General features: G+C 42.0%; 1 protein-coding gene across 4 annotated transcripts in view; it reads left to right on the forward strand.

Moving 5' to 3' along the window:
* AMPH (amphiphysin) overlaps positions 1-14,652 on the forward strand; it is a 135,973-nt gene that overhangs the window by 93,387 nt on the left and 27,934 nt on the right. For 2 of the 4 annotated variants that reach the window (XM_058678213.1, XM_058678214.1), the window contains exons 10-15: positions 2,127-2,265; positions 3,523-3,651; positions 6,322-6,438; positions 8,161-8,184; positions 12,464-12,487; positions 12,729-13,253. In XM_058678213.1, the coding sequence (XP_058534196.1) occupies positions 2,127-2,265; positions 3,523-3,651; positions 6,322-6,438; positions 8,161-8,184; positions 12,464-12,487; positions 12,729-13,253 (958 nt within the window). The remainder of the gene's footprint in view (positions 1-2,126; positions 2,266-3,522; positions 3,652-6,321; positions 6,439-8,160; positions 8,185-12,463; positions 12,488-12,728; positions 13,254-14,652) is intronic. The other 2 variants (XM_058678215.1, XM_058678216.1) reach the window with 1 other exon arrangement.

The raw sequence follows: 14,652 nt of genomic DNA on the forward strand, positions 1-14,652 counted from the left end.
CTTAAAAAAGCCCTTCCATTCAAGTGCTGACATTAATCTTAGTTGTATCTTTACACAATTACCCTTGGCACTCAGTTGTACCGTGAGAGTTCTCATTAATCACAATAGAAGTGTCTGCCTCTCCCAGCTTTCCATGGGACATGATAGCCACAGTGTGAGTTTTAACATACAGTTTCTAGTTTTACGCTTGGTAGCTTTCTCTGAAGAAGAAGGGAATCCCCAGAATACACGTCAACTTAGCACTGATTATTAATATTAGTGTTAACATTTGTGGTGAATCCACCTGAGGAAAGGGGAGAAGAAGCAAGTGAGAGCCATCGTCATTGGCCTTACCCTCTGTAGGCCTCTGCAATACTGCTAATGAGCATTGCCATCATGAGTATGCTGGTCAGCTATCCCATGGCCCAGGAATCCGTAGGTGAATAGACTTCCTCCCTAGGGTGTGTGTCATACTAGACCTCTCCTATGATTTTGGAATCTGCTTTTTCCCATCATTATCATGCATTCTGTCCTTAGAGAATTTAACTTAAGCAAACTTTTAGCCAAAGGCCAGACAACTCACCTTCTGTTTGTATGACTGTGCAGCTGACTTGCTCTGCCTTCCTGAATAAACCCAATAACCTCTCTGATTAAAGATCTAATTTATATTTCTATAAGTGGGAAAAATCAGGTAGTCTTGAAATGAATGGCTTCTAAGGTAGTATGCATTTCTGCCATTCTAGTTTGCAATATTAGTATCAATCAATACAGACACTCAGGCACAACATTCATAAAAACACACAGTCATATGCATGGAGAAACGTCTAAGTATGCTTTTGGATCCCTGTAGTTTTTAGTTTCTCTGCCTTTTGGATCAGCTCTACTTGCAGCTTCTGTTAATGCTGCTTTCCTGAGCGAGCCGTAGATCTGTATCTCTAAAGAAAGAACATGGTCTTAAGGAACGTAGGAAAGAGAAAGTTCATGTTTTCAATATGATTATTTTAATTTTGGGTTAGGGACACAGGAGGAATCAGAATGGGGATATCCAAATGATATTTCTATGTTTCTTAAGACAAAATGCATGCTTTTTTACATGACAATGAGAAACAGTACATTGGAAAATTTATGGTGTTGCTGAATCAAAGAGAAATTGGAACCATGTCCACTTACCAAGTGTTGCTTTTGTTTTTTCCCACATTCCCCTGCAGAGCGAGGTGGTGAGTGAGATCATTGGAATCTCCTAGGTGTAACAGGCTGTTTCCTATCAGGCCATGATTGCTGGCCTGGGGCCCAATCATGCATTGTGTGTTCTCTTTCACAAGGACCCAGTTCCCTGAGTCCCTTGACTATGTAGACCCTGCTGCTGCTTGTGTGCTCTTCTGTTTCAAGGGCACAGACTGTGTTCCTTTGAGCTGTAGACTTTAGAACTTAGTAGAGAAGGAAGAGTCTCCCAAGCCCTCTTAGCCATACGTTCGAGCTGCTTCCAAGCTGCTGGTTCATTGTGGGGAACACATTGAGTTCTTAGCAAATGTTCCTGAATCTCACCCATTACCAGTTTTTCACACTCTTCAGTGTGTCTGAGTTGAGCCATTGTTCTCCAAAATGTAGGAAGAGAAATGATCAGTGAATGCATATACAGAAGTGACCCAAGTCCCACCACAAACTTTATAAAATCTTTATTAGCACTATTGTGAGCATGCCTATGAATATGAAATTTATAATTTTCTGGCTAGATGTTTCTATAGGTTGTGAAAATTAAGATTCAAAAGGAATTCTAGTTAAATTAATTCAGCTTGTTTGGAAAATTCCTTCAGAGCTGGTTTTGCAGAGTGGAAAGAATAGTTTGTGTCACTAAGAACTGAATTCAGTTCCACCAAATGCTGGGTAACATCACGATGCAGAGGGAGAGAAGCACAGGTGGAAGGAAGTGGGGAGAGAAAGGGCATGGTTACTGTGAAGATAAGAGATAGTATATGAATGGTACCCATTAATCACCATCCCTGTTACTAACAACCAGTTAATGTGGAAGGAGGGAGTAGGATACCAACAGTACCTGTTGTGCTGCAGAATCTCTCTGGGGTAGAGATCAAATCAATACTGAATGTTTCCTTAAAAGGACTCTTGATCCATCCTCTGTGTTCATCTAGTGATTCGGGTCCTTTGCGCATTGCAAAGACACCATCACCACCAGAGGAGCCTTCACCCCTGCCAAGCCCGACAGCTAGTCCAAATCACACGCTAGCACCTGCGTCTCCTGCACCTGCACGGCCCAGATCACCTTCACAGGTAGGAAAAAAATCAAATATTTGGGAGGCCCAGGAGAACTCAAGGAACGATAACCCATCTGGGATCATCACATGGGACTAGGGCCTTAAGAAAAGTCTCTCCACCTCAGGAGACCAGTGTGTGCAGCTGCAAGCATCATGATTGCCCCCAAGGAACCTGTTTCCTGTATTTATTTATTTCATTGTGCACCCAATGTTTGAATTTGATGGGATTTGTCACCACGTCAGTGACTTCTCCTCTCTTCCATCTCAGAATTCTTTCTTTCTAGGCTCTCTATTCATTCCTGTCTCGCCCCATGAAACATTTGTGTCAGTTACTATCAAGATAAGTGGTTTCATGTGTATCATTTCACATTTCTTTTATCATCTGCAGTATGCTGTCCATGAATAACCACTCAATAAAACTGCATACTATGGACCACATAAATGAAAAGAAACAGGGACGTTCAGACATCCGCACCTTTACAGCCCTGCACAGTGATGCTGGTTCCTTCCTGGCTCAGCCTGCAGTCAGATGCTTCAGGATCTCCCTCTTGGGCCAACCTGGGCCAATCGTTCCATATCATCTGGCACTGTCCTAGTATAAGGAGTTAGTGAACTAATAGACAGTTAGGACCTAGTCCCTGTTGGATTCAGAAAAAAGGGTGTCCCTTTAGAAATGTACAAAATGCTTGCTTCTCCCCAGAAGCCACCTTTAGCAAGACCTAAGTGTGATCCCAATCTTCTGGGTCTCCCATTTCATCACAAGACGAGCAAGGCCATAGTGATTGCACCCTTTCAGCTTATCATGTGAATACAAAGACGTTTCCTGAGCCACCCTCTGATAGCCTTTTTGTTTTATCTTGGGCAGACTGGACAGGACTGCAATTCAGGCCTTTTGATGGGTTTTGTGCCTTCCCTCTGCTTATTAGCTGCTATTACATCTTCCTCCAAAATTGTGCTTAAAAGTGTAGCCCCTCACACTTTTTTCAGGTCTTTTCCTTTCTTGGAGTTCCCTCCTGGTCGCTGTGATAGGAAGTTTCTAACTTAAACAAATCTTAACTTTAAAAAAAAAAAAAGAGTGAGAGAGAAAAGTACCACCTTTATTTCCCTACTTTGGTGAAAGTAAACTACTGTAGAAAAGCCCAAAGACCCAAGGCCAAGGCGGACTTTCACAAGAGTGGCTGAAGCTCAGGAAGTGGTGAGAAGGTGTATGATGGATGTGTGTGGTGTGTTGACCTCCTTGGCTCATTTAATGCTTGATTCTAACGCTTCCTAGACAAGGAAAGGACCTCCTGTTCCACCTCTGCCAAAAGTCACCCCCACAAAGGAGCTACAGCCTGAGAACATCATCAATTTCTTTGAGGACAATTTTGTTCCAGAAATTAGTGTGATGACCCCATCCCAGGTGAGTGCTTGGTGTGTAGCCAGGATGACCATGAAAGTACCATGGGAAAGGGCTCTCTGGGGTCAGTTATTGAGATGAAAGCCAATGTTACAGCCAGTCACCCAGTTGGAATTGTCCTTCTGGCTTGAACTACTTGCTGTGTCTCAAGTCTTTTTAAAGAAGAATATTTAAAATAGTCATTTTTAAAGAATTGTATACACTCTGTTTTAGAAATTTCAGGACACTGAAATGTGTGAAAATATAAAATGAGGATTTTTTAATAAGCATTTAATTGATACTACTCCATCATATTACTGATGGAGTAGTATGATAAGCATTTGTGTATTTTGTTTTAGTCTTTATGAGTATATATTGACTTTGTGCCACAAAGTTCAGGTTCTGTTGTTATGTGTTTTTGACACTTCTATTTAATTTACTGTTTTTTTAATTGCATAGTTATTGCCTTGGAAAATAACATATTCTAAGAAGGGAATCCCCAGAATACATGTCAACAGAGCACTGATTATTAATACTAGTGTTGACATTTGTGATGAATCCACAAATGTATCTATTTATTTATTGGAGGGAAGGATATTCCTGATTCAACCCCCAAGTGCTCACAATGGCTAAGACTGGGCCAGGCCAAAAATAGGAGCAGGAAATTCAATCCAGGTCTCTCCCGCGTGGCAGAGACCCTGCTGCTTGAGACATCGTCCGCCCCCTTCCAGGCTGCAGGCAGCTCGCCTTGCTGGTGGTGCTGTGACTTAAACCTGGACACTCCAATACGAGGGGTTTGTATCTCATCCACCTCTTCATTGTTGCATCAAATGCTCACCCTTGAAAAAAAACACATTAGACTCTAGTATTCTATCAATGGTACGTGCCAATTGCTGATTATTGGCCACCAGTTGCTTCCAGTTGTTCTTTCACCAGGACCATAAGGCACATCCCTCTCCATGTCAATCCATGTTTGTGTCTTCTATTATTTGTTTTCTATTGATTTCTAGTAGAGTACAAGAAAGTACAATTAAAAGAGAGAAGTAATTTTAGATCTGCCATCAGCAAGGTCGAGTCATTTATGCGATGAGGCAGGTTGAAATTCCCATTGTTTCCACCTGGCTGCCCGTGTCCCACTTGCAGCTGCTTGCAGTCGCCTTTCTGCAAGAGGCTGAATTGTCTTCCACACTCACACATCGTCCCAACTTCAGAGCTAATGTAATGGCATTGAGACTGTCTCTCTGTTTCACTTGTAGAAGTCTCCAGAGAGGCCACATTAGTACCATTTTCTCCAGTGTTCCCAGGGTTAGAAACAATGCTTTCATTTTGCAAGAGGCGCTAAGGCAATACAATAATTACTGACCATGTCAGTAACAACACTATGCACAATACCCCAATTGTAATCATACATTGTTGATAACAGTAGAGATGGTGTATTAATAAAAACAGGAAACCCAGAAAATTTAAACTCAGTAGCAATACAGTGGCAGATCACCGTTTGCCATCCTTTTCAAAGACATTTATCATCAGACACAGTGCTTTGAACTGCTGTGTTCCTCCTTTGTTTATTCTATTCCAGATGCTGAGTTTGGTAAGCTCATTAGGGCTGAAGTGTCAGTTAACAGCCCTTTGAGGAGAGGGGATATGTTTTTGTCAGTCTATAGTCAGTTTGTGTGCTGTGGGTCCAGAGACTCTGCCAGGGATGACTGTAATAGAGCCTCACCACCTTATGCAGTACCTAGTATTGGCCCTGGCATCCATCTTGGGTAGTATGCAAAATTCAGGTATTGCTGTTCCTTCGTATTTGTACCTGGCCAGCTTCATTCTATTTTTGGTTAGGTGAATCTTCAGCTTTGAAATATTTTTGGGCATTGTTACCCTAGTACTAAGACAATTCTATAGAATAAGGACAGACTTTTCAATAGTCAAATAATTATATGTAAAGAATAAAATTCAAGCAATACAATGGGACTTCATATGTTTGTGGAAAATTGAATTAAATTAATGATTTTAAAAGCTTATGGAAAATGTATTTATGGAGAGAAGTATACAGAAATTACAAAAACTTTATGCTAAAGTAAATCTGCCTTTTGATTTTATAGTTAATCTTGCAGCACATGGTTCAGTATTCCCTTTTCTCATCCCATTTTACTCTCACACACATACACATTGTTGAAATCAACCATAGTATGAATTAAGAATGGATCATAGGATATTAAATCAAAGGTACTAAGAGAATGAGGTGAGTGTAATGCAGTTAGCAGTATACATGGTTCCTTCAGTTTTAAGTGTTAGTATCACAGCAGGGCATTCCTGTACTAAGTCCAAGTTTTCATCCGTTTTATGTATTAGGTTATTTGATAGCTTTGATCCAAGCTCCCTGAGCTAACACAGAAATAAATCTCTTGCATTTTGAAATCCCAGGCGTTTGTTGATTGGACCTAGTGTTAGGTAAAGGACCAGGAGTGGAGTTGGGTTGTGCTTGGCCAGACAGAGTTCACTGTTCCTTTCTCACCAGCTTTAATGAAATGGCTCTGGAAGTATGCAGAGGAGCCACCTAGGTGGTAAACTGTCAAAGCATGATTTGGGAATAGCAAATAACAAATGATTGGAGGGATTCTACGTAAGGAATCCCTCCTGGAGGTATTGCAAAGTCTGATCATCTTCCAGCTCACACATGTGTTGTTTTAACAGAATGAAGTCCCTGAGGTGAAGAAAGAAGAGACATTGCTGGACTTGGACTTCGACCCTTTCAAGCCTGAGGTCACACCTGCAGGCTCTGCAGGTGTAACCCACTCACCCATGTCTCAGGTATCAGCTGCTGCTTTGGGATGTCTTGAGGTATTTTGTAAATCTCAGTAAACCTGATAAGGTAACATTTCCCTGTGGAATGACTGATCTATGTATCTTTGTGGTTGACTTATTTTTCTTTTAGGAAAAAAGGGCAACCAAAGAACCTTAAAATATCAATCATTTTGGACCTCCCCAAACCTTTGGCTTTCTCTGCCAATAGGCCTGGTGTAGCCATACATTCACTCTCCCCCAGGAATCCTCTGACTCAGAGAAACTGTTAATAAGGTCTCTCTTGGTACTCAGCAGTGTCCTGGTTGGTATGAGATGATGTTATAATACCCCCAACATAAAACTCTGTCTCTGGCTTTGGGATTACTCATCTTACTGTCTTCTCTGTTTTCCTTACCATACTTTACAAAGGCTTTAGTGAAATAGCCATGAAGCAATTACTCAGCAGAAATGTTTGAAGGTGTGCCTTGTGTGATCCTCCTTAATATAAAATCAACTTTGTTTCCCAAAACATATCCTTCTTCACGGCTTCCACACTCAGTGTTTCTCCATCCCAGGAGTCACTTTTGTGTTTTTCTCTGTCACAGGGACCCTGATGACTTGTGGGTAATTACTCTGAAATACAGTTGGCTTAAAATCACCTGTATTAATGGAAAGATGTTAAATCAAAACTAAAGCCAAGGGTTTCATATGAGTATTTTGAATGTGGCTGAAGTCTCACCAGCCAGGCTGCAGGGATATAAGACAGGTGGTCCAGTGCAGTCAGAATGGGCTCAGATCAGGTATCAGTTAGAGTCCCAGGTCCACTTTCAGTGCCAGATGAGATATCTATAACCTCATCTGGAAACTGGCATTAGTATTGGAATGCCAGGCTCTCTAACTTGCTGTTAACATATAATGAATACAAGCAAATGCCAATGTCAATTCATCCTAATTGCAGCAGCATGGGCAACAAGTGATGACGCTTTTGTGGGAATTCTCAATCCTGAAGGAAATCAGAAAGAGAATATCACCCACAGTAGAGATCATTTGAACCATCTGGATTCATTCCCCAAGATCAGTATGTTTTGTAATTAAAATGCCAGTAGTAAATGTAATTGATTTATATGTCTTAAGGGGCACCCTGCTAATCTGTATATTGCCGGTTAGTTGAGCTCTGTGGTATTATTTAATTAAAAATAATACCATTGAAACCTTTTTTGGATTCACTTACCATCCTGTTGGTCAGATATGCCCTCCTGAATGTAGTGGGGAATAGCAATGGCAATGATTAGTAGCTACATTTCCTCCACTGTGAAGGAAGTTCTAGTACCTGAACATTTTATTGACTTTATTTTAATGATATATATGTGTAATTCAAGTAATTTATTTCCCTTATTTCAGTATAGTTGTCCCCTTGCAAGTCAAAAAGTAAATTGGATAGATTTGTGCTATTCTATATTGTAGCTATTAGTCATATGGCTATGTAAACTTGAGTTAAGTAAAATTATATAATAGTGAAAACTCATTGCCCTAACGCAGTTTAAGTGCCCCATAGTCACACATGGCTATTGGTTACCATGTTAGATAACATAGCTATAGAGCATTTCTATCATCAAAGAATGTTCTTTTGAACCAACTATATTAATTGCTTTAAGATATTTATGATTTCAAGAGATATAATTTGTATCATCTTAGCATGCTTCACATGCTTGAGATTTGTAGATTGACAATATGTTTGCTTGCTTTCAGACATTGCCTTGGGACCTATGGACGGTAAGAATAACCAAAAACTATTTTCACATCTTTTAAATTTTTGAAGTATTATAGTATAATATATTATAATATATCTATAGATTTTAATAGACATCATAGTATGATATATCAACACATATACACAGTAGAAACTAAAACCAAGTTGAATTGTGGGTTTTATCATGCATCTTGATTTCTAAAAACTGGAAAACATAGTGCATTTCATTTCATTTGTGATAAAAAAGAAGAGCTGTACATTTACATGATAATGCAGTCCACTAGAAGAGGTGGATTCTGTGTTACCAAAGCCTGGAGATGCTGGTGGAAGAAGAACGGGAGTGGCCCAGAGTCTTGTGGGAACAATGGTCAAGACAGCAGCATTGTGTGTCTGTGCTACTTCCTCCAGTGATCAGTGGCCAGTGGAGCTCTTGTCGTGAAAGATGTGCACGTGTGTGGTTGCTTGTATATGAGGTATAAGCAAGGCGTGGGTGACAAAGTGGAGGGGATGGATTGCTCTGCTTGTGGGCTCATTTTTTCCATTATCATATTCAGTGAGGCTTTGTTAATACAAATGTGAACCTCAGAGTCAGGCAGCCCTGGACTAAAGTCTGGACAACTACATCAAACCTTTAGATTTTGAGCAATGTCTACAACTCTATGAGCCTCATTTTTTTTCTCCTCTTTATAATGAGAGTAATAGCAACATCCACCTTATAGAGTATTTGCCCCACGGATTGGTATGTATTGTATTAATAAAAATTGGAGAATGTTGCTGATATTATTTATTTCACTAATCTGATATGCAAAGATGACAATTAACAAAAACAAAACAAAATCAGAATCCAACAAGAGAGACATGAGCAGAGCTGTACAGAGGCAGAATTAGTGCTGTGAGATTCCATTAGCCACAGTTATCAAGCCTTACATTCGTTGATGTAGGCCTTTGTTGTAGGAAGGCCTTCCTTTCTGCCTGAATCACCATCTCCCAGCATTTGACAAGATGATGAACGCAAAGAACAGACAAAAAAGAGGCACCCCAGTACATCAGTACATGTTCTCCAGTCTTTTAGAAAACATAGAACTGTTCCTTTAACCACAGACATGCATGTGCACAAGAAAGGTGATGATGTGGACATCAGGGGAAGGTACTGTTCAAAAAGGAATGTTCCATAAAAGTTTCCATGGGGAAACTGGAAGGGTCTGCAAGTCTGAAATGTTATCCAGTACATTGCTTATACTGTTATAACAACCAAGTTGAGGGCAAGATTCTTGTCAAGAGAATAAACGTGCATATTGAGGATGTTAAGCACTCTAAGAGGCGAGAGCTTCCTAAACATGTGAAGGCAAATCACCAGAAAAAGAAGAAAGCCAGGGAGAAAGACCCCAGCCTGCTCCACTCAGAGAAGCCCGCTTTGTCAGAACCCATGGAAAGGAACTTGAGTTGTTGGAACTCTCTCCCCATCAAATCAAGGCACAATAAGTGTAATGCATACGTACATGCCTTTGGAAGGTTAAACAAAAGGGGGGCCCTAGTCATGTGGTCTTAAAAACTGATTTCAGCCTTGCGTCTTGTCTTTTCTAGTGAGACTACAACAGGAAAGTTTGCTAGATCTAGCCATCACAGACTTGGTATACTGAAATGACATTGTTACTTTTTCTCCAATTACACTAAAAAAAAAAAATGATGGCTGTTCCCTTCCCTTCTGCAGTAGCAGGTTCATGCTGCACACTTTAGGATACTCGGAGCCCCCAAGGGAAGCTCAAGAGAAGAGCTGCAAATATTGTTTAAAACCATTAACGGCTAAATTATGTTTTTTGCACTGAGTTGGTTTAATGTGTGTGCTTAGAGAAAGGAATGCAGGAGTTGGTATGCCGGACACACGAATTGTAACCTGAGCTCCTGGTTAATGTTGTTGGAGGTTAAGGGCATGATACAATGTTATTCTAGTGTTTTTGTGTTATGATTAGATCTGGAACACATTTTCCTTCTTCATCTGGTAAGAGCAAAGACATGAGAAGGTTTGGGCTATTTTAGAAGATGTGAAGAGAATGGTAACAATCTCATGACTCCTGGATGATGGCGTTCCATGTATAACTGCTGCCAGTTCTCAATCTTTTTAACTTCCAAGGTTTTTTTCTGTATGTGCAGAACATAACTTCTGTGTTGGGAATCCTGCAGGCAGTCAGAATGTTAAAATCATTCTCCCTCCAAACACCTGCCGCACTCATAGGGAGAACTGAGTTAAAGATGAACTAGTAGGAGAGTTTATGAGTATTCCAACAATGTGCATAGTCTGATTCTAAGCAATGGTTTTTCCTTTAGTATTTGTTCCATGTTCTCTGACTCATTTGTTTATTTGCACCTAAGAGTGTTAAAGCACAAAACATCCTAATTGATATGCTAAAATGACCAGAGCCCTCTATGTGTGTTTTTTTTAAAATAATTCTTTTTAATGTGAACTGGTTGGCATTGTGGCTCAAGCCAGCCCATCCTGCAGAGACCTGTCCCAGCCTGTCCTACACCTACCCTGGCTCATGTAAACACCAGTGTGTGCTGGAGCCTAGCCAGTCTGGCACACCCAATACTCAGTCCACACTGATACCGAGGGATGCTACATTGATGTCCAATTCAGTTCAGTTTGCCACCCCATTCTAGCTGTTACTCTCACTAGTGGGAACCACAACACAGCGGGGGCATACCCTTAGCTCCGCAACCAAACTCATTCCCAGCCAGAGATTTTGTGCATGCCAATAGTTGCTCTGACCCAGCCTGGCATAACCTATCACCCAGCTTGGCCTTTGCCATCAGTTGCTGTAGCCTGGCCTGGCCTAGCTTGCCCTGCCAGCAGTCCCAGTTCTCTGGTGGGTGCTGCAGCATAGCCTAGCCTAGCCTGCCCCATCCCTGGCTTTTATGCAAACCAGTATGTGTGATAACCTAGCCTAGCCCAGCATGGCCCGCACCCCGTCCTGGCTCCAGCACATGGCAGTGTGCTACGGTTTGGTCTGCCCCTGCCTAGTCCAACCCCTATAGAGCCAATCCACATACCTGCTAACAAGTGAAGCAGCTATGCACAGCCTGGCCAACACCAAGCCCTGACTCACATACTCAATAGTGGGAGCAATGGCCCACCAGGGAGTTCCTCAAGTTCCCCCACTCGGCCCACTCCCAGACCCATATCTCATGCATGCTGGAGTTGCTAGGCCCTTACCTGGCAGTTTGCCCCCTGGTGTCAACCTTTGTATGGGTGTCAACCCAATTCTTGGGTGTGCTGTGGGTGTTACAGCCTGGACCAGCTCGGACCAGCCTGTTCCCAACCCCAGTATGCATGAGTGTTGGAGTTCCACAGTCATGCCTAGCTCAGCCTGTCACCACCCCAACCCTCAAGCAAATCAGCTGGTATGGCAGTCCCACAGGGGTGAGCCCACAATTCCCCACAGAATCTACCACCAGACCCAGTCCTCTCATGAGCTGGTTAGTGTTATGACCCAGCCCAACATGGTCCACCCCCAGCCCCAACACTTACTGGTGGGTACTGTGGTTGAGCCCTGCCAGGCAGGCCCCCAAGCCATGGCTCCCATGTGCGTCAGTAGGCGGTTGGTACCAACAATCCCCGCTCATGTCTCCCGTGTGTGGAGATATTGGTTTGGCCCCCTAAGCACCTCCAGTTTCCCCCCTCTAAACCACTTGGTCTCAGCCCCCCTGTTACCTGCAAGTGCAGCAGCTGTATTGACGGAAGTCCCCCAGAAGTCATTCCTCACCTGCCATGTTCCTCAGCAGTCCTCCCTACCACACATCTCCAGACCTGAGCAATCCACAGCCCCCCATGCCCGATCATCTGGTGGTATAAAATGCCAGCCTGAGGTCCTGCCTGCCTACCCAGGACCCACACACACTCACATGCAAATCCCCAGACCCCTGTTAGTGTGCCAGTATCTGTCCCTCCTCACATAAAAAAAAAAAAAAACAGAATAGAATAGGTGACTATGTTGGCACACTGGTATAGTTAACACTAATTTGGCATTAACCAGGCCCAGGATGCCTACCAGCTTTTCTCCTAGCAAACCTAGGCCATTGCCTAGATCTGGGGACCTCTTAGTGTTTTAATTGTCTTTTCAATAGTATTTATAAATAATATTGAATAAAAATTATCCTATCCCAAAGTAAGTTTTATAATTTAATATCAAACCGGTAAAATGTTGATTCCAGACAGCATGGGACTTTAATGTACTTGGAAACTGTTCCTTTTCTCTTTTCACTTTTCTCATCATTCTTTTTTTTTTTTTTCTTTTATCCATACAGACAAGCACTGATTTGGCACAGCCGGTAGGTAAATATCCAGGAAATTCTGGATTTTTAAAAATGTAATATGCATTGTATCATATAGAATGGATATTTCCACTATAACATTACTACTGATAGGTTTAACCTTAAGACAATTTTTTTAACACGTTCTGGTTTTCCTTAATTAGTGCTACATGATTAACTAGTTTGTGTTTCTCATCCAATCTTGTGCCTATCTCATCTTATGTTTCTTTTTTTCTTTGCTCCTCTCCATATTTTAAAGACTGATTCTTCAAAAAGTCTTTCATTGTGTAACCTGATCATGGAGGAAACTCCAGAGAGTGGGTTGGCCGAAGAAATTCAAAAATCTCAAATTGATATAGGTGCTTGTCCTTGGGGCCCTGAAGCTAGTACAGACAGTGTCAGCCAGGAAGTTTCTCCAGGTACATCTCAAGATGACTCTGCAGGTCTCTCTGGAGCAGAGCAAGACATGAAATTATCCACTGCCATGCTCTCTTCTGCCGATTGGCCCACAGTTGCTGAACAGGGTGAGCGTGACCTGGGGCCAGCCCCTCCAGATGGAAACAGACAACTGTCCCCAGACCTTGTATCCACAACTGGAGTTGCCATGGCTGCTGGTATGGAGATAGAGCAGCCACATGACCTACTTGATACAGAGGTTCCAGTCATGGATACAGCTGGCCTCTTCAAAGAAAATCATGAAGATGTTCACAAGTCAGATGACGAACAAGAAAAGAAACAGAAGTTTGAAGATTCTGTGTGGGCAGGTGTGGAGACGTGTCAAAAGGTAGACACTGGAGTTACTGATACCGAGGCTCTAAGAGGTGATGAGGAATTTGAGGAGAAAGCACTTGAAAATACAGGAAATGGGAAAGTAGATCCTAAGCCAATAGGAAAGCAAGATCTGGGAACCTTAAAAATTAGTGGAATAGAAAGCAGTGAAAATCTAGAAGTAAGATGTGACAAGAGTATAGAAACAAATCAAAATTATTTTGAAAATACTGACCTGTTAGAGAAAGGCATGGAAAGAGTAGATACAATAGATGAAACTAATGGCAAAGACCAAGGGCTACCTGATGAGTTTCAAGTAGGAATTAAAAATTGTGTGGTTAGAGAGAGCTCTGGAGTTAACCCTGCCAGTCACACACATGGCTTGAGCCTACCTCTCCAGACCAACTCTGAACCTAATATTGAAGATGAGGGACGGGAGTTAGCTAGAAAAGACACAAAGAAAAATTTAATAGACCCTCCCAACAACCACTCTTTAATATATCACCAAGCACAAGACAGTTCAGATGCTGAAAAAATTCAGTGTGACACTGTGCCAAATGCTTCTCAGGATGACAAGGACAAAAATCAGGCTGTTGTTTTACCAATAGCATGTGAAGTGGCAGTTCAGACTAAGATTGATCTTAATTTTCAGCCAGAAACTAATGCAAGAAGAACAGAGTTGTGTTCATGTCAGGTAGCAGATTCATTAGTGGAGGAGTTTGAGAGTATAGTGGCTGGGAATTGTAGTCATGCCATTAAGTTGCCAAGTATTGTTAAAACAGACCCTTGTGGAACAGACCCGGGTCAACACTGGCAGTCAAGCTTGGCGTCAGCAATGAATAATGTGGACATGCCAGGATTTTGTAGTGTCTCAGGTGGCCAAGCAAGTGCATTTGCCAATTGGCCAGATTCTGACAACCCTTGGCCCCCCGCAGGATCAGGAGGCTTAGATAGTTTCTGGGAACATTTAGATACAGTCAAGATCAAGGAAGCAGTGGAGATGGACTTGGTAGCAGCGGGATCTGGGCAACAAGATATTGTTAACTGTTCAGCGCAAAGTCAGGAAACATCTAGGCCGTTGGCTCCAGGAACAGCCTGGAACACTAGCACTGAAGGTTCTACTAGTTCCCAAGACAAGGACACCAGCAACTCAGATTTATCTGAAGATGAAATTGCTAACCAGAGATACGGATGGTTATACCAAGCAATAGAGGCTGATAGAGATGAGGTACTCATCCCAGTTTGTAGTATAGACTAGCCAAAGACTTCTGTAGGTGCTGTTTTTTTTCCTAATGTCTCTCACCTGTTTGATTATCCATCTCTCTTCTCCAATGCCTGTTGTGTTCTTCTTGAAATTTGTGCAAAACAAACCAAAATAGGCTGAAAAAAACAGTCTCCCCAAAAGCAGAATGAGT

Source organism: Ochotona princeps, chromosome 20, assembly GCF_030435755.1.
Source record: "Ochotona princeps isolate mOchPri1 chromosome 20, mOchPri1.hap1, whole genome shotgun sequence".
Classification (NCBI taxonomy): Eukaryota; Metazoa; Chordata; class Mammalia; order Lagomorpha; family Ochotonidae; genus Ochotona; species Ochotona princeps.